At 40.9% G+C, this 20,248-nt stretch overlaps 1 protein-coding gene across 1 annotated transcript in view; it reads right to left on the bottom strand.

The window, feature by feature from the left end:
• Nucleotides 1–20,248, bottom strand: part of mpo.S (myeloperoxidase S homeolog) — a 65,595-nt gene that overhangs the window by 19,539 nt on the left and 25,808 nt on the right. The window contains exon 2 of the mRNA XM_041583574.1: nucleotides 8,976–9,059. Within this exon, the coding sequence (XP_041439508.1) occupies nucleotides 8,976–9,049 (74 nt within the window). The 5' untranslated portion in view covers nucleotides 9,050–9,059. The remainder of the gene's footprint in view (nucleotides 1–8,975; nucleotides 9,060–20,248) is intronic.

The following is a 20,248-nucleotide window of genomic DNA, read 5'->3' as shown; positions in this document are numbered from 1 at the left end:
CAGTGGAATTATTATTATTTGTATCCTGAAGTTTATGTGGACCTGGCGAATCCCCACCACTGTATGATTGAGCAATTGACACTACTACACCAAGGAGATATCCAACTTGTGTTTGAATCTTGTAACTACCAGGGGTGTAGAGGGGGTGATTGTTTTAACTGTCCAATTAAAAAAGTTGGTTCCAGGTGGGCCAATAAAGCTTTAGAATTTAGAATTAAAAATAGTTCTAACTTTATATAAAATTATATTACATTATCATGTTGTGGTTTGGTACAGGTCATAGGGATTAGGTCTTATTTTGAAATGTTTCAGTCTGTTCATCATTTTAATGGAATTACAGACTTGCTCCATTCCTCCCAATTTCCTGTGGGAATTAATTGGCATATTCAGACCAGAAAGAGATTACTTAATACAAGGTGAATGGAAGCTCAGCAACAGAAAACCACTTTACAGTTTGCAAAATGCTGTCATTGTGCAACAGTTCATTAACTTGCAAATAAATGGCACTCAAGACAAGACACAGTATTGCTAAAAACTAAGGTATAACATGGCTCGAACTGCAGAGAAAAGGGATGTCAGGAAGAGAAACAAGCCCATTTGGAAGGGTGGTTACGGAACAATTGCAAAGTTTAACCCCAGAAGAGGAAGAGACTAATGAAAAAGGAGGCAGCAGATAAGATCAAGAGTTTTAGGAAAGATTAAAACCACACTTGCAACATCAATTTGCTAATGAAAGGGGAAGGAACGCTGACACTGAATGACCCACTATAGAGAAATGGGTTTTCTTCCAATGAAATGTTTCCAATCCTTACATAATTCACAAAGGTTAGAAGCACAAAAATAAACTGCATGGTTCCCTAATTTGGCCTAAATATCAAATCTTACACTGTATACTCCGACAATAGATACAGAAAATTTTATTAAAACAATAGCATACAAAATGATTAAATTTTTTTAGCGTCGATTTAATGTAAGGCCACAGAATTTCACTTAAATCTAGACTTTGGCATTGCACTCGGCATTAAGGGGCATTTTTATTAACATTGGAGACAAGCATCACCGGTGATGTTACTGATAATCAATTAGATCTTTGCTTTTGTTTTCTAACTCGTAGGTGATTGTTGAAATCTAATGGTTGATTGGTTGATATGGGTAACAGGACCAGTGATGTTTTTTGCCAGTGTTATTCTGTTTTAGGCTTTCCATTATTGAGTAGCATTCTTTGTTACATGTTCATAATTCTTTTTGCATCAGTTCAAGCAATAATAACCCATTGATCCTGCTGACATTCAGGTATATATGCTTCCCCAGGGATTGCTGGCTATCTAGAGGCTGCATAGCATGATATTTCCACCAGTGTGCTTCTACTAGACTCTTTGGCCAAGAATTTGTATGGACAAAGTAGGGACAACTTTTTAAAGGGGTTTCAAGTGTTTCACGTGCTCAAGTTCAACTGGTGTATTGGGCACCTTAACTTGAAGCACTAGCCGACAGCGACAGCCTTTTACACGTTATAATCAAGCAAATAAGTTTTACATTTTTTATATGCCTTAAGATTAACTCTAGGAATTGGCTTTGTGATTAAATTTAACCTGATTGTGCCTCCACTTATAAGCCTGTCCTGAGTGGATGTCGTAGTCAAGGGCAGAAATCGAATTGGTCAAGCAGGTCGGACAACTTGCAGTTAATTTTACTTCTTTAAAAAGATCTATTCATAAAGGAGCTGTAGCCTTATTGTTGGACTGCACCCTCACAATGCGTGCTGTTAATGATGGAGGAACAAATGAGAAACATGGCATTGTTACAATCCAAACGGATGAGAGAACACACATTTGCTTTCTTTAATGAAACCATCATTTGTGTGTATTTTCTTAGAAGCCACATGCGCTAAACTATTCACTGAATTTAAATTATAATTACTTAAGTAAATCAGAGAACACACATAACATGGATTTTGCTTTAGTTTCTGTTAATTATTTTAATTTGATTGGGATGCCCGAATTTGTACTCCTCTTCTGAGTCACAGGCTTGCATCTAAATGGCTGGTATATTCCTACTGGACTTACTAAAAGTCTTCTCTAAACATGTTTTGTGCAAATGTCAAAACGGGCCAATTTACAGCAGCAGAACTCATTGGTCGGCAGTAGCGGTGAAGGGGAGGAGGGCCTTCTTCTAGGGCAGGGGTCCCCAACCTTTTTGACCCGTGAGCCACATTCAAATGTAAAAAGAGTTGGGGAGCAACACAAGCATGAAAAAGTCACTTGGAGTGCCAAATAAGGGCAATTATTGGCTATTTGTTAGCCCCTGTGTGGACTGGCAGCCTACAAGAGGCTCTGCTTGGCATTTTACTTCGTTTTTATGCCATTAAAACTTGCTTTCAAGCTTGGAATTCAAAAAAAGGCATCTGCTTTGAGGACCCTGAGAGCAGTATCCAAGGGGTTGGAGAGCAACATGTTGCTCATGAGCTACTGGTTGGGGATCACTGTTCTAGGGTTTTCCAGTAGGCCTCAACTAAGCCAGTCCGACACTGAATTTGTGTAATATATAAAGGTATGCTTCTGCCTTTAGAATTTTTTTTTAGGATATCCTATAGAGGCAGGAAAAACAACTGGAGAGCCTTTTCAAAATCTTGGTTGTAGTTTTATGGAAGCCCTACATGTTTCGGACCACACGGGTCCTTCCTCGGGTGGACCCGTGTGGTCCAAAACATTTTGAAAAGGCTCTCCAGTTGTTGTTTCTACATATGTTACAGTTTTGGAGGTGGCTACTCTATCAACTGTTGCAGAGCCAAATTGAAACATACGTATATGAGTTGTGGTCCAAGCTGGAAAATCTGAATCTATATTATTCTATAGATGCAGACATTCTGAGCAACTGCCAAACACACAGGGCCGGCCTTAGGCCAATTGGACCAATTGGGCCCAATTGGGCCCCACACCTCTGGGGGGCCCCGCACCACAGGGCAGCACAGATAATATTTCCCTCAGCACATGATGCTGCCTGGCCTGCCCCCAACTTTGAGAGTCCAGCCCATCCCCAAATCCATAGGTCTAGCCTGCCCCCAACTCTCATAGGCCCAGCTTTCCTCCAACCTTGATAGGCCCTGCCTGCCCCCAATCCAACCAAGCCTGCTCCCAAGCTGAATCGGCCCAGCCCCAAACTAATTGGCCCAGTCCACTCTCCTATTTCCTCCCTCTCTCTCTTACCCTGTGTGCCCCTATTATGTTACCTTGTCTGCCCCTTTCCTTTCTATTTTGTGCCTGTATGCCCTTATTTTCCTAAATACTTGGTGTGTCAGTAGCCAGCAACACTTTGTCTAGGGGCCCCGCCAACATGGTCCCAATTGGGCCCCACATGTGATAGGACCAGCCCTGCAAACACAAACTGTGTTGCAGCAGTGCTCTAGCCCCTGTGTGTATATCAGTTGTGTGGATGGATATACGATTCTTGTAAATGTCACCCTTCTATAGTTCAAGGAATGGTGTTTGTCATTTAAGCTATTTCCATCCAGCCATCCACACTGCCTGGGAAAACCCAAAGGAGCCAGCCCAACAATTTCAGAACGTCCGATGTAGAATGATAAATATATTCATGTAGTTTAGCTTTTATGCTCCAGGTGCTTTTTGGACAGGACCTGCCCATGCTCTATGGTCTATGACTATTACACCAAGTCCTTTGTTCAAAAAAGGGGGGAGTAGTGAAAGAAAAGAGAAGAAATGGGAGTGAACTGAAAATATGTGAAGGCCAGAGGGAAGCAGATTGGGGTAAATTAAATGGTAGTACAGAGAAAGAAGTGGTGGATGAGCCTATAGTATACTGCTCTAGCCCTGAAACCACATGGCTGGTGTTTATTTTCTATCATAACAGCAGAGACAGCAGAACCAGTGACTTCTGGGTAGTGGGGAGGCAACATAAAGGGCCTGGTAGGCAAGAGAGATCCTTTCTGAAGCTTTTAAACAATTCTGAGTATTTACACCACTGAGCATGTTTCTATTGTGTTACTCAGTGATCTCCAACCATTGGCAATATGTTGCTCTCCAACCCCTTGGATGTTGCTCCCAGTGGCCTCAAGCAGGTGCTTATTTTTTTTTATGCAAGTTTTTGTTGCATAAAAACCATGTGCACTGCTTCCTATTTGCTGGCAGTCGACATAGGGGCTACTAAATAGCCAACCGAATCCCGTATTTGGCACTCCCAGGAAATCTTTTTCAAGCTTCTATTGCTCCCCAACTCTCTCTACATTTGAATGTGGCTCAAAGGTGTAAAAGATAAGAGACCTATGTGTTATATGAGTGCTTTGTTTCCCCAACATTGTTGTTTTATATTTATAACCCTACCACCACCACTTACCAACTGTGTATCTCTAACTGTGTATTTATATCCACATGCAGTGAGAGAGATGCACAGTTGGTAAGAGGTAAGCTCTACTACTACTCTAGGCCAGTAGCAGATCGTACCTTTTACCTAGGACATCAAGGTCACTAACTCAAGCAACCAGAAATTAATTAAATAGTTTGTTTTTTAAAGCTGTTTTTACAATTCTATCCTTTATTTGGATAATCATTGCTAATAACTCATGGGGTTATACCCAGACGTTTTCAGGCACATCACATTGGGTCCCTGCACCATAAGTTTGATGCTGGGGGATTAAGTGAATTTTCCAGGTCTACAAGTAGCTGATACAGAGGTGCAAGAACCAGACAGAGGTTTTACTTAATTACAATCCATTGCATTTCCCCCCTAGTTTATATTATATATAATTTAGCATTAATTAAATTAAAAAAATACATTGAAAGCATATACATAAAGGTATTAGTAAAGGTACTTCTATTACTATTCATGCAGCCTATGGTATTTTTCAAGGCAATATAAAAACAAGTGTCACTTCTTTAAAAGAAAAGCAAGCAGTTGCTTAATTGCTTTAGCCAATGCACAGTATTTCAGCTCAGTTTAACTAACTTCTGCAAAAGGTTACTAAATGCAGGTTTGTAACATTGTACTTCCTGCTGCCTACTTAAATTCACTTGCAATACAAATAAAAATATTATACATATATGTAAAGATACAATCACAAAAAAGATTAAAACAAAAGGGCCACAGGGGACCTGTATCTGCTTCCTCTGTAGGTGATTTTGTCCGGGGGGAGGGCGTGGAAAATAATTTTTTGTGGGCTCCAAAGATACACAACTGTTTCGTTAGGCGTGTTTGTTAATTTTTTTAAGTGTGGGATCTGTAAATAGAATCAGTATTAAATGGAACACAAAAATACATATCAAATCACAAAAAAATCATAATAGATAATATGGGTTTATCTCAATTATCACAATTTTCAGTTTTGAAGCCATTTGAGCAAATGTTATTTTGTGAAGAGAATATAAAGCCCTTGCACCTTAGTTCCATCTTGTGTCTTTTGTTATTGTAGCTGGAAAACAATTGCCTAGTTATATACTTGATGTTGTTTTTAAAAAGCATGAGAAGCCCCTTCTGGAGCAACCTGGAAAATGTTGAGAGCCTCTTAACTATGAGACATATATAGATGATATACATGCATACACGTATATAATATTAGCCCTTAATAGGGAAACAGTGGCCATTCCAAGATCTGCAATTGAAATACTCACTATACATCCTATCAATACTTAACAGCTATGTCATTCTGTCTACTCTGTGACTGCAGAACATAATCTTGTCCCAATTAGTTTTATTTGCAGCCTAAAGGTGGCAATACACATAGAAATCTGCTTGTTTGGCGATTTCACCAAACGAGCAGATATGTCCCCGATATGCACACTTTGGGGTGGGTGATACCGGGCTGATCCGATCATAATGTATGGAATACGGGTTGCAGGACAGCATCAACGAACAGATACGGTCCGCTATCTTCTTTATGTTGGATGTAATGACTTGATATGAGTGCTGTCTCTCAGGTATTTGCTTCTCCATAAAAAAACTTGATAACAGGATCTTCAAATCTTAAAGGACCAGTAACATCAAAATGTTCGGCTGCGCAAAACCCCTGACTTTCCGTATCGCTGCCCGCATTCTGCTGGATCCATTCTTGAGTGCTACTAAGGCTGACAGCTGCAGTTCTGGACCAGCTCTGGTGGTCCATGTTTGGGAGCAGGGGGTCTCTCCTTGGTAGTTCCCACGGGACTCACTCCTCCTGCGCTGATAGATGCGCCCAGAGGGGATGAAGAGACAATCAGCGATGTCTGTGTGCCCTGCCACCCGCCTGGGGCACTCTTGCTAAGGGCCGGGTGAGTAGGAGGCTGAGTCCCCACAAGATCTCCCCAGAGGCGCGCCGGCTCTGCACAAGGATGTTCCAGGCACACAGGATAGGCACAGGCTGTGGGAGCAGGGGAGGATAATGGGCTCCCTGTAGAAGGAGCCGCACACCGGGTACTTCAGCTCTTCATCCAGCCGGGCCGCTTTCCAGCATCGTCTTCCTGCTGTCAGTAGACTATGGGAGCTAGCCAAGGATCACAAATCCAGCACCGCACTATGGATGGTCGCCATATCGCCATTTCTGAAGAGGACAGGAAGTGGAGTTTCGGTAAGTTATTTCTTAATAAAGGCTTTGCAATTTGAAATTTTAATTTGTCTTGGTGTTTTTTTTCGTTGTATTCTAACGAATTTTTTTAAATTTATTTTTGATGTTACTGGTCCTTTAAGAACAAGAAAAAAAAAGAGAATTAGAATGAATGACATTTGTGCTGCTACCTGCAATCATTCTCCAACTGCATAATGCCATTTTCTTATGTAGATATTTGGGTGTGCTGTACCTAGAACTCTGTACACTGTGGAGGAACTGCTTTAGTTAAACCCCCATTAGCCACTTGTAACACACCACCTTCTCTGTTTCCCCCACCATTATAACCATTATCAGATGTTACAACATTTCTTTGGGGTTTTATGTAGTTGCAGTTAAAGGGGATCTAAAGCCTTATTTCTAAACCTCCTAATTCAAAATAAGAGAGGGTGAGTCTGTGCAGATTATCCTTTGAAAATTCTGCCTTCCATCAGTCATTGACCCATATCATGTACCAAGTACAGGACAAACACAATTGCTCAGAAGAGCACTCTGAAAATGTTCACTAGCCTATAATCAAATGATCAATATCAGTTGTTAATAATGGACTCAAGAACAGAGTAAAGCATGTTTTTATCCACTTATAAATGATATAATGTCACTATTTGGATACCTGTGTCCCACTGAGTTTTACCAACTCAGGGTGACCCTCCTGCACATTTGCATCCTGAACTTCTCTAGATTTCTGTATATAATTCTGAATGAATGTGAATCTCTCACTATGACAATACTGAGGTGTGTGAATTAGACTGCAGTGCATTATATAGAAAGCATGGAAAAATGCTATGGAAATTGCATAGGGATTCACACATGGCACGTGTCTTCACAATTAAAAAGTATAATATGTAATAATATAAGTGAGAGAGAGATGGACTTCCAAAAACTTAGAAAAATGCTCGAGAAGGTCCCCATAGGCTAACAAAGCACTTCGGCAGGTTTAATTTGGCGAAGTATTGAAATCAACGTTTTTTTTAAAGAAACAGTACTTCGATTATCGAATGGTCGAATATTCGAACTATTTTACTCGAATTCCAAGTCGTAGCATCCTATTCCATGGTCGAAGTATCCAAAATATTACTTCGAATTTTTTTACTTCGAAAATTCCCTCAAATTCAGTTCGACCCTTGATAAATCTGCCCCACAGTGACCTGGTTGTTATAGAATAAAGTCCTAAAGGCAGCAAAACCCCCGTGATCCCCAGTGGATCATGTTCATCTGGAAAACAATAAAATGTGCATATTGTGGTAGAAATCCTCCCTGTGTGAGCAGAGACAGGTGTAGCCCATTAAAGCCAGTAACAGAACACAGAGCAAAAGCGGCTGAAACAGCAGGTTCTCTTTGTGGAGAAATGCAGAGTAAAACAGGGCCATAGGCTAAAGCCAGACATTGCTGTTTCTCAGCCTGTGCATAAACGTATTCTTGAGTTACAACTTGTTCTCTGAGCTACTGGCAGCATCGGTTACAAACACAGGCCCCTTGACAGACTGTACCCCTCGCCTCTTACCCAACCCCAATGATACACACACCTGGTTTGGAAAGAGATGGCCGCAGTTGTTTATTTATCAAAGTAATAATCATAAATTAACATGTATAATATTTACAACTTGTAACAAACCATTTGTATAACAAACCTTTTTAACCAACCTTTATATTATTATACCTTTATATACTCCCCCCCCTCCGGGGACTGACTCTGCCCCAACTGCCAAGATTGGTTAATGCTCCATTTTACCCAAGCCCTAAAACTGGGCTGCCTACCTTCCCATGAGGACCCCGGCCTACCAGCTACTTCCACTCGCTGTGAAATACCCCATTTTAACTTCCCCTGGGGGTACCCTCCGCCAACAAACACACCCCATCTCACAGGGAGGGAGAGATGCTGCGAGCTGCTTCCACGTCTCGGCACCGAATGCTAAGTATTCTGTGTAGCTCTGCCTCTTTCTGTGAAGCCCGGGAACCTGCCAGCCAATCCCAGCACCCCTTACAACAAAGGGGACAGTGAGTGGTCCTTCTCCTGGCCTTGTCAAGTCCCTGTCTCCTGTGCGGCACATCACAATATTTGTAGAAGGCACATGTCTCCTGTGCAAAAGCCTTGCTTACTTGTCTCCTAAACCAACTGCATTGGAGACAAGCACCTTCTCGCTGCATTTACTTGTCAAAAGGATCCATTCAAATCAATGGGCAAATCAGCCTACATTTGACTGGAACTCTTTCTGTGCTCCACTTACTTTAGAGTTCAAGAGTTCTCTGCTGTTCTTGAGTTGCTTTAGCAATAAAGTCTATGGGAATCTCATGCTTAATGCTCGTGAAAATACCCGAAAACAGAAGTGTTGAGAAATATTCTCAAATGCGAGAAGTGGTGAGGAAAAACTCAAAAAAATCTCACCTCCTTATCATCTCTTTCATGAAGAGCCACATGTGCTTCTGATTCTGCTTCTCATGGCTGGGCACTTTGCTCATTTAGCTCCCCCTGTGGGCAGGAAAAAAACATGAAAAAACTTAACAATTACTATATATATATATATATCAGGATACAACATATATGTAACTATACTATGTGTGTGTATATAGTCCAAATGAACATAATAAGTAATGTTATTCATAAATATATATCCATATAAAAATAGTGATGGGCGAATTCGGGGTGTTTTGGGGTGAAAAATGTGCGAATTTCCCATGAAATTTGCGAAATTCGCGGGTGAAAATGCGGCAGCGTCCATTTTTTTCCGACACTGGCGAATTTTCGCAGCGGTTTCACGAATTTATTTGCGGGAATTTGTTGCGAATTTGCGCCTGGCGAATCATTATATATATATATAATATATATATAATCAAAAAAGAAACCGCACCAACAGGACTTTATATAAAACAAAAAAGATTTTATTCTCAACGTTTCAGCTCCACTACTTGAGCCGTCTTCAGGAATATATATATTTATATATATATATATATATATATATATATATACATACACATACATACAGGTATGGAACCTGTTATCCAGAGCCAGACCTGTTTCCAAATAACGGACCTTTTTGTAAGTTGGATCTACAAAAAAAAAAAAACCTTAATAAAATAATAAAAATAAAAAAATGACATAAACCAATAGGCTGGTTCTGCTTCCAATAAGGATTAATTATATCTTAGTTTGGATAAAGTACAAGATACTGTTTTATTATTACAGAGAAAAAGAAAATCATTTTTAAAAATTTTAATTATTTGGATAAAATGGGAGACGGCCTTCCCATAATTCGGAGCTTTCTGGATAACTGATCCCACACCTGTATATGTTTGTGGACACAATAAACCTCACTGTATAAATCCCGGTTGAGTGCCGAAAATTGGACTTGGTATCTATAGCATAATATATATCACTTTCTTTTGATGATGAGCATTCTCATGTTTATTTAAAATTTCACTTTGTTTCATTGTTCATGGTTGGACTTTTTCAAGAGAAACACAGAAAATACTATTCAGTACACAATGGAAATCTTTTAAACTGTTGTACAGGTACTGAATTGCTTTTTTTGTATCAAGTGTTTCTCTTGAGGATTTGAGATTTGAGTGAAACATTGACTAGGCACAATGTCATAATGTAAACTGAGCAGCAGCTGTGGTGATTATTATATGTACTGAATGAGAGTACAGCTCTTATATTATATATATAAATATATTGACACAATTTTGAACCCTGTAGCCATAAGCTAAAATCCTCCATTACAACAGGTGTTACATAATTATTAAATGCAGTTGAGCTTCTCTAAACAATATGGACACATATAAGACAAGTGAAGAGGGTGTCACTGAATTCTACAAGTTTAAATTAAGGTTCTGCTTCATCTCAAGGTACAATTAGGACTTGTATTCCTTAGGAAGGACTATAATATGAGATTGGAATTCAATTTGATACAGTGGATTATAAACCGTCCTCATCCATTTGCCCAAACACAGGTCTCCTGCAGTGAAGCTCAGTTCTGCCTGGTATAGGGAACATTAAGGGGCAGATTCATCAAGGGTCGAATATCGAGGGTTAATTAACCCTCGATATTCGACTAGGAATTGAAATCCTTCGACTTCGAATATCGAAGTCGAAGGATTTAGCGCAGAAAATTCGATCGTACGATCGAAGGATTATTCCTTCGATCGAACGATTAAATCCTTCGAATCGTTCGATTCGAAGGATTTAAATCCAACGATCGAAGGAATATCCTTCGATCAAAAAAACTTAGGCAAGCCTAAGCCTGCCGAACTAGGGGGTCGAAGTTTTTTTTAAAGAGACAGTACTTCGACTATCGAATGGTGGAATAGTCGAACGATTTTTAGTTCGAATCCTTCGATTCGAAGTCGTAGTCGAAGGTCGAAGTAGCCCATTCGATGGTCGAAGTAGCCCAAAAAATACTTCGAAATTCGAAGTTTTTTTACTTCGAATCCTTCACTCGAGCTTGATGAATCGGCCCCCTAGATAAAAATTATTTCTTTCAGTCTTTACCTAGTCACTAAAATATAAATCTTTGCAATAGGATTATCAAAGTCAGATTTAAAAGTGTACAGTTTACTGTTGATCTACAGTACTGTCAAGAGTTGGTATTCCCTGCACTGCAAAAGAACCTCATTTGTTTCTCATACCAGCAACTTCCCAGTAAATGGCTTTGCCTTTACCCTTAAAATCCTGCAGATAAATAGAGGGGGCTCTGCATCAAATGTGCAGGTGCAATGGCCGCCCTTACAGACAGCATGCTCCACTATAAGAGCATTTGCTAAATTGATTTCATTATATTTTGCCTGGCTGTACTCATGAGCATTCTCTAAACTTGGCTAATCAACATCTGCTCATTTTCGGCCAGATATAAATCGGGGAAGCCCATTGGAGGACCCCATACACTACCCAATAAGATGTTGACTTAATCTGTCGGCAGTTTTTATCGGCCCATATATGGGGACCTTAAATCCAATAAATTTAGGAGTTACTACTATTAGGAACTGATAACATTACTAGTAATCCATGCCCTTATAAAGGTACAAATCTGCAGGCTGACTGCTTTTACACAGCTCATGACATGCTCATACTTTACAACAGGGAGCACATAATTATAATACAACTTTAACGCTATCATGTGACACATAATATCACTATGCAATTAAAACCAATAACATCATTAAACAAGATTTATAAACATGCTATGCAGTTTCTAAAAATGATGGCGCCAATGTTTGTTTTTTTAACTTATAAGGAGGCCCTGACCATCAATAGCTTTTTATAACTTGTGTGTGGGGGGGTTACTTTTTTTAGCGCTGATGTTTTTGTGGTCTTTTAACTGTGATGTGGAGTGGGGGCGGGATCTGGGGTGGGGCTTGGGCGCCAGTGTGGGTGGGGCCCAAAAATTTTGTTGTACGGGGCCCGTGATTTCTAATGGTGGCCCTGTATATAGGTATGTAACTTTTGAAGACAGCTCATTGCACCAAAGCATATTTAGGGCCATAACAGTCAGGGGGGAAATCTTCTCTCCCACAGGCCACAAAATGCCTGGATGTATTTTACGGCACTTTATCGCCCATGGGAGAGTAGAAAGGCCAACTGTGATAAAGTGCACTTTATTTTGTGGGTTGTAGAGAGTCTCTCAGTGTAAAGTCTCAGAATGCTGCCCCCCCTCCCTGAAAAAAAATCTACAGGGAAACCATTCAACGTGCGTGTGTACACGGAAACCTTACATTGGATGCATGCATCTGCTTGCTTGCATGCACACCACCCACACAGGCAGCGGACGCACAACTTCTTAGTTCTTTCGTGGCTAGGGTTGCCACCTTTTTTGAAAAAAATACCGGCCTTCCTATATATTTATCTTTTTTCCCTAAAATAAAATTGGCGTCAACCATCATTTTTACTGGCCAGGCCGGTAAAATATCGGCCAGGTGGCAACTTTATTCGTGGCTATAGAGGGAGCCGACGCCATGGTCCAGGCCCCCCGTGTGGGGTCTGCTTCCTCTATAGTTACACCACACTGTACCACACCTCTATAGCTACACGACACTCTAGTCTAATCAACCAAGCAATGGGCCTGAATTACAGTAAATGCTTGACCAATGGGCTGGGCTGTGCCAACCAAAAAAAAAAAAAAAAAAAAAGATTATTCTTCTCTATTGCACTGTAAGTGTCCCCTCCATTAATTGAAAATTGTATTTGTAACATTATGCAGCTGAGAGGCCACTCTCAGGGCTGCTGTCTCATGGGGCCCCTTCCACCTCTGCTGCAGGCCAGCTCCCAGAGCCGGGCCAACTCAGCCAGATGCCCTAGGCAACCTGGCTGGCCACGGTGCTGTCTGAGTGCGCGCTTGATTGCGCATGCCCATGTGCAAAACTGAGGTTGAATGTGCATGCGCAGAAGCGCAGGTATGCTTTTAATTAAATTCTATATACCTATACTAACTATAGAGCTTAGTATCACAATAGCCTTTGATATTATGTCTGTCCAAGAAATCATCCAAGCCATTCTTAAAGGCATTAACTGAATCAGCATCACAACATCACCCGGCAGTGCATTCCACAACCTCACTGTCCTGACTGTGAAGAACCCCCTACGTTGCTTCAAATGAAAGTTCTTTTCTTCTAGTCTAAAGGGGAGGCCTCTGGTACGGTGATCCACTTTATGGGTAAAAAGGTCCCCTGCTATTTGTCTATAATGTCCTCTAATGTACTTGTAAGTGTAATCATGTCCCCTCGCAAGCACCTTTTTTCCAGAGAAAACAACCCCAACCTTGACAGTCTGCCCTCATAATTTAAGTCTTCCGTCCCTCTAACCAATTTAGTTGCACTTAGTCTCTGCACTCTCTCCAGCTCATTTATATCCCTCTTAAGGACTGGAGTCCAAAACTGCACTGCATACTCCAGATGAGGCCTTACCAGGGACCTATAAAGAGCCATAATTATGTTTTCATCCCTTGAGTTAATGCCCTTTTTTATGCAAGACAGAACTTTATTTGCTTTAGTAGCCACAGAATAACACTGCCCAGAATTAGACAACTTGTTATCTACATAGACCCCTAGATCCTTCTCATTTAAGGAAACGCCCAACACATTGCCACGTGCCTACTCCACCTACCTCTAGTTCCAGCCCTGCCGGCTCCAGCTGCCCCCCCCACCGCCCACAGATGCATGCACGTACCTTTTTTTTGGACAAGGAGTGGGTCTGGACCCAGGGCCGGATTTACATAGTGGGCGCCCCTAGGCCCACTGCCATTTGTTGCCCCCATCCCCTCCTCTTTATTCGCAAAAATTTTCATAATCAGGACCGGAGCAATTCGGATCAATGGGCATCCCCAGTGTTTCTGAACCAATGTGGGTGTGGTTGGGCAGCATGCCGCCCCCTAAAATTCTGCTGTTTTAGGCCCGGGCCTTGGTGGCCTCTCCACAAATCCAGGCCTGTCTGGACCATCAGGGCCCATCAGGTTTTTCCCCAGTGTCCTGCTGGCAAATTCCCTGAATTAAACTACAATAAAGGGTATCTTTTTATATTGAGTTGTGATGTTTATTATTCTATATGGAAAGTACTGTCAGTTCTGTTTTATTTTGGCATAAAGAAATTATTTGAGGGGGACTATTTGTATAATTGGGTGTGACACGATCACTGTGAGTGTTTTTATAAATGATTTTATACTGTGCGCCACTTCAGTGTTATGGTGAGAGAAGCAGAGTGAGGGCATGCAGCTGTCCTGCCTGAGCCCAAAAGGTGTCGCACAGTAGGGCAACTGGTCCTGTTTTGTGTGAAAATTCCAGGGGGGGCAGCTGCCCCCCCTTGCCCCCATTTGCGGACTCCCATGCCCAGAAGGCATTTTCCCATGCTTCCAGGGAAATCATGGCTGCGCAGAGATTTTCACCCACTGCAGTTGCACCAGATGAGCCAAAAGCCAATGAAATATCATGGAAGGGGGCAGGGCAAGCTGGCACGAGTATATAAAAAGGCACACATCTGGGCAAAAGTGGGGCACTAGAGCATCTGGGCAAAAGTGGGGCACAAGGTGGTCATCCGTAAACGTTGAACAGAAGTCAGGCTGAACCAACCCGACTCACGGGTCCCTTGGGCTTTGGATTGGCCCACACACTGGCCCAGTTAAATAAAGGAGATATAAGCAAATATGAAATGATAACCAACTGCAATTTTTTTTATATTAACAAGTAGCAATCACAGAAAAAAAAATTCCATCTGAGTTGTGACGACAAAATTTCCTTTTCATAGATTTGGGGCTGATTTATGAATCTTGTTTTAGATTCATCACATCTGGTTGATCCATAATGATTTGGAGATTTATCAGTGTAAATCATATCAAATAAAATCAACTTAAATTAAATGACATCACTCCTGTATACAGGGAAAAGAACTTTATATAGAATGTCTTAGACCAATCATTTATTGAATCCCTGAAGTTTGGACCTGTTACTCAGAGTATAGTCATGTAGTATTTGCTCCCAATACTACTAGGCTTGACGCTGCCTGTTCCCAAACATCATCTCCCCCAAGATAATTGCCTGAAAACTCACTCCCCCTTCATGCTATACATTTATTAGCTCTCTCTCCTAATCGTGCCCCCTCGCCACTTGCACCCTAGGATGACGACCCCTAATTGTATTACTATGTTCAGGCCCGGATTTACAAAATTGCCACCCCTAGGCCGGCTCTACTCATCGCCCCTGCTCCCCTGCCGGTGCTGTCCCCTTCGCTTCCCCTGTCCAGCACTGTTACCTCCACTTCCGGTTTCCCCCTGTCCATCGATGTCCCCTTGCCTTCCAGGGCCTTCCGCTTTCTGTGTGTGCGCATCCGCATAGCTTAATACTCCGGAACAGCACTGTGCCGTCCCCTTCGCTTCCCCCTGTCCAGCACTGTCGCCTCCACTTCTGCTTCCCCCTGTCCAGCGATGTCGCTCCCCTTCCAGGTGCCGTCCTCTTCCCCCTCAGTGTGTGCGCGCGCATGCGCACATCTTAACACTTGGGAACAGCACTGGAGACTGACGTGAGTCTCCAGTGCTAGTTACTGATGCGGTTGGGCCGCCCCTAAAATTGCGCCGCCCTAGGCCCGGGCCTATGTGGCCCTGCCACAAATCCGGGCCTGACTATGTTACCACAGTGACATCACGAACAACACAATTTCTGTTTCATTGGCATTAGTCATGGTTTATGTTTCCTTTTAATCTGATGTGTTTGTGTCTGTGTGTGTGTGTCAGCCTCCTTTACAATCCCCTAATTCATTTATAATGGCTTCCTCTCTGTGATAATGGGCACCAAGTATCATCTAGCAGCTGCATTCTACACCGTGGAAAGGCAATATTAATGATAGATGTATTTTTAGAATAATAGAAAAAAAAACTCTGCAAAATAATATAATTTTCAATATACATTTTATTTATTAATCTGCATTAAAAGTTACATATAGGTCAAGTTGATCGTTTTTCGCTGATAGTTCTGCTTTTGTAAGTAATTGTTACTTGAAGGTCCTAAACCTGACTGTTTTGGATGGCTTTTTATCAAGGGAGGTTATGGGAGATAGCGCACAGTACAAGTTGATCCAGGGACTAGTCATTTTGGAGTCAGGTAGGATTTTCTTTCCCCTCTGAGGCAAATTGGAGAGGCTTCAAATTGGGTTTTTTGCCTTCCTCTGCATCAACTAGCAGTTAGGCAGGTTAAAATAGAGTTAAAAGGTTGAACTTGATGGATGTTTTCAACCTAACTTACTATGTTACCAAGTAACAAATTATTAAAGTAATGTATAGCTGCAGTTGGTGGATTACTGACATTTTAAGAAATCGGAGATATTTTCGGAAATTCAGTAATCTCTCGGCACATAAAGCACTTAACTAGGTGTTCCCTCATCTTTGAATTGTCAAACGTGCAGCTGAGATCTCCATCATTAAGTATCTCGTAAGCCAAAGCGATTGCATATAGTACACAGTCATAAGGTCCCTCAGCAGGTTTTACATTATGATACTGAAGGTAATACAACGTATCTGGGACCACATAATGATAGATGGTTTCGATCTGCTTGAGACCTGATGGTGAAATATGCACAGGGAAAGCTTGTGCAATCTCTACTTGATAATTCCTGTAAAAAGTTGTAAAGCAGTGGTTCGCTTCCAAATCGGCATGAATCTGTATAGCAGGTCCAAACACAGGTTGCATATTGAACCAAGGTGTTCTGGAAGGCTGAAGCCCCTCAGTTATAAACTGCTGTTTTAAAAGGAATTGTGCAGCATCGACTACTCTGCGATTTAAAGGACAATTGGGAATCGACAGTGCTATTTTTTCAAGTAGAGTCAGGCCTAGTTCAGGGATCCAAGGCTCTTTTTCAAAGGGCATCATATCAATTTCTTGCAGTCTGCTCCATATATCTTGATCTAATGGGGGATTTGCAGACTCAGTAGTAGTAGTAGTAGTAATATTGTCACTGGAATCACTATCACTATTAATTTTTTGTCGTTTTCTGTCAGTTTCATCAGCATCCATGTTTTTCCTCTTCCTTGATTGAGATTCCGGATTATGAGAAGGTTTCACTATATCTGTCAACTCTGCTACAAATTTATGTATTTCCGGCATCAAAGTAGTTCTGTCCTTCAAAGGATCAAGATGAGATTCTCTCTTGTGTTCTGCAAGATCCTGGGCAATCAGTTTTATTGCTTTTGTCTTCAGGGGCCGACGTAAATTTCTCCTTGTAATTCTTTTTCTGAAAATGTGTAAATTTGGGTTTCTCCAAACATGATGTGATCCTTTCTTTTCCTTACTTTTGGTTGAGATAGTTTCATTGTCGGCCTTTTCATGGCCCCGTTTTACAAATTTTGAAATGACATTCAAGGGATTTAAATAACTAACGCTCTGAGCGAGAATGACTTTTGTTTTAGTTAAGGCATCACGTAGTGATGATATTAAGGTGTTCATATTGAACTTTGAAATTTGAAATCAAAACTAAAAAAAAAAAAATGGAAATGTTATAGGATTATATTAATGTAAGATGGCTAAAGCCAAAAACATACAAAAAACGAAGGCATCCTTAGTTCCTTCCTCTCTGACATGAACTTACACCTCTTCACCGTACACTTAGGGGCACATTTACTAAGCTCGAGTGAAGGATTAGAATGAAAAAAACTTTGAATTTCAAAGTTTTTTCTTGGCTACTTCGACCTTCGACTACGACTTTGAATCAAACGATTCGAACTAAAAATTGTTCGACTATTCGTCCATTCGATAGTCGAAGTACTGTCTCTTTAAAAAAAAATTCGACTACCTACTTCGCCACCTAAAACATACCGAGCACCAATGAAAATCATTCGATCAATGGATTAAAATCCTTTGAATCATTCGATTCGAAGGATTTAATCGTTAATCGATTTTTCCTTTGACCGTTCGATCGAAGTAAATGTGGTAAATCCGTCGACTTCGATATTCAAAGTCGAAGGATTTTACTTAGATGGTCGAATATCGAGGGTTAATTAACCCTCGATATTTGACCCATAGTAAATGTGCCCCTAAGATTAGTTACGCCTTTACAGATCTTTAATTGTATTTTTCAATGTGTAAATTCATGCTGATTGGTGGTTTTAGACTAATGCAACGCATTGATGGTATGTACTACTTTCCATCATCCCCCCATCCCCCCTTTCTTCTGTGCCCCTTGATTTTACTTTACAAAATGAATAAAAATATTTTACAAAAAAAACTACAACAAAAAACATACAAAAAACTATTTGGAATAAACAGGAGGATCATATCACCAACAGATTACAATTAATATAATCTTTAGAATATAGTAAAAATTTCATCATATATATATCGATGTGCATTAATCTGTATTTTCATATAGTTTAGAGGAATCAGATATTAAAACCACAGGTAAAACTTACAATCTAGCTACCAATAAAAAGCAAGCATTTGGAAGTGCTTGTGTACTCACCGGTCGTCTGATAGTAAATGAAATGTGTTTTTCTGCAAAGCTTATATACCCTGCATGGGCATTGTGATGTCATAATGTGATGTCACATGACACACAGCTGTGTAAACAACAAAAGCATTGTGATGTCACATGAGAAACAGAGGTGTAAACAACAAAGCAGTGTGATGTCATAATTTTATGTCACATTATGACATCATATGAGAACCAGTGTGTGTAAACAACAAACTCTTGTACCCTCCTTAACTTAATGGGAACTATCACAAAAAGGCAAATTTGATATAAGCGTTCTCATGAAAATAAGGCACTTTTAACATATAATCAATAAATAATTATGTAGCATTTCTGAAGAATCGAGTTATCCTTCACTATCCCCCTCTCTGCAATCTGTCTATATAAATACAGCTTTGGGCTAGAGTCAGTTATGACAGTTAGCTCTGATGCATTAAGCAAAAGCAGCACACACCAAGGTATCTGACTTGTCACTCAAAATCATCAATCAAGCAATACCTGCAGATTTTAGGATGTCACAATCAAATTCTATATCATTTCATGAAATTAATGCAAGTTTATAGCATACATTATTGTTTGTAATGAACAGGTGGATAATACAATGTATAATTGACACATGGCAACTTACACATATCTATTAGTCAGCTAAACGTGGAGTATTTTAGACTATAGTAAAACAAAATTATATTCCAACATAAATATAAAATATAAATATATGCAAACCATGAGCTGAGGTCATTTAAAGTCATGATTGGATGCCATAAACATAAACTGGACTTGTGCAGTCTGCAAGAGGTTGACCAGACTAATAAAAAACTATTGCAATTTAAAAAGTGGATGGGCAGCCTACCACAAACTTAAAAAGCTTAAAAACATACACACTGCCCACAGTTTTAATCAATAATGAAAGCTGGTAAGAGTTTAATGCTCCTATGAAATGTTTGAGTGGCCCTGATAAAAGGAGTCTCTGGCCAGCATTATTTGCACAGTCTGATGTGCTTGTACATAGTTACATAGTTGCACCGGCGCGCATGCATGGAAGTGCAGTTATGCAAAAACTACCAGCACCAATCGGGGAGAGACAGGACCAGACATGGCGTAGGCGACAGAGCAGTTACGTACCTGGCGCCCACCCAGTTTGCACCCTAGGTTCCGGCCCTGCCAGCTCCAGCTGGTGCCCCCCACCGCCCACAGATGCATGCACGTACCTTTTTTTTGGACAAGGAGCGGGTCTGGACCCAGGGCACGCTAGGCCCGCTGCCATTTGTTGCCCCATCCCCTCCCCTTTATTCGCACAAATTTTCATAATCGGGACCGGAGCAATGGGGATCAAAGGGCATCCCCAGTGTTTCTGAACCAATGTGGGTGTGGTTGGGCAGCATGCCACCCCCTAAAATTCTGCTGCCTTAGGCCTGGGCCTTGGTGGCCTCACCACAAATCCAGGCCTGTCTGGACCATCGGGTTTTTCCCCAGTGTCCCGCTGAATTAAACTACAATAAAGGGTATCTTTTTATATTTATATTATATTATATGGAAAGTACTGTCAGTTCTGTTTTATTTTGGCATAAAGAAATTATTTGAGGGGGAATATTTGTATAATTGGGTTCACTGGGTGTGACACTATCACTGTGAGTGTTTTTATAAATGATTTTATACTGTGCGTCACTTCAGTGATATGGTGAGGGAAGCAGAGTGAGGGTATAATCAAAACAAACTTTGCC

This window comes from Xenopus laevis, chromosome 2S (assembly GCF_017654675.1).
Source record: "Xenopus laevis strain J_2021 chromosome 2S, Xenopus_laevis_v10.1, whole genome shotgun sequence".
Lineage (NCBI taxonomy): Eukaryota > Metazoa > Chordata > Amphibia > Anura > Pipidae > Xenopus > Xenopus laevis.
The sequence above is the reverse complement of the archived record's forward strand: the minus strand, read 5'-3'. Positions and strand labels throughout refer to the sequence as shown.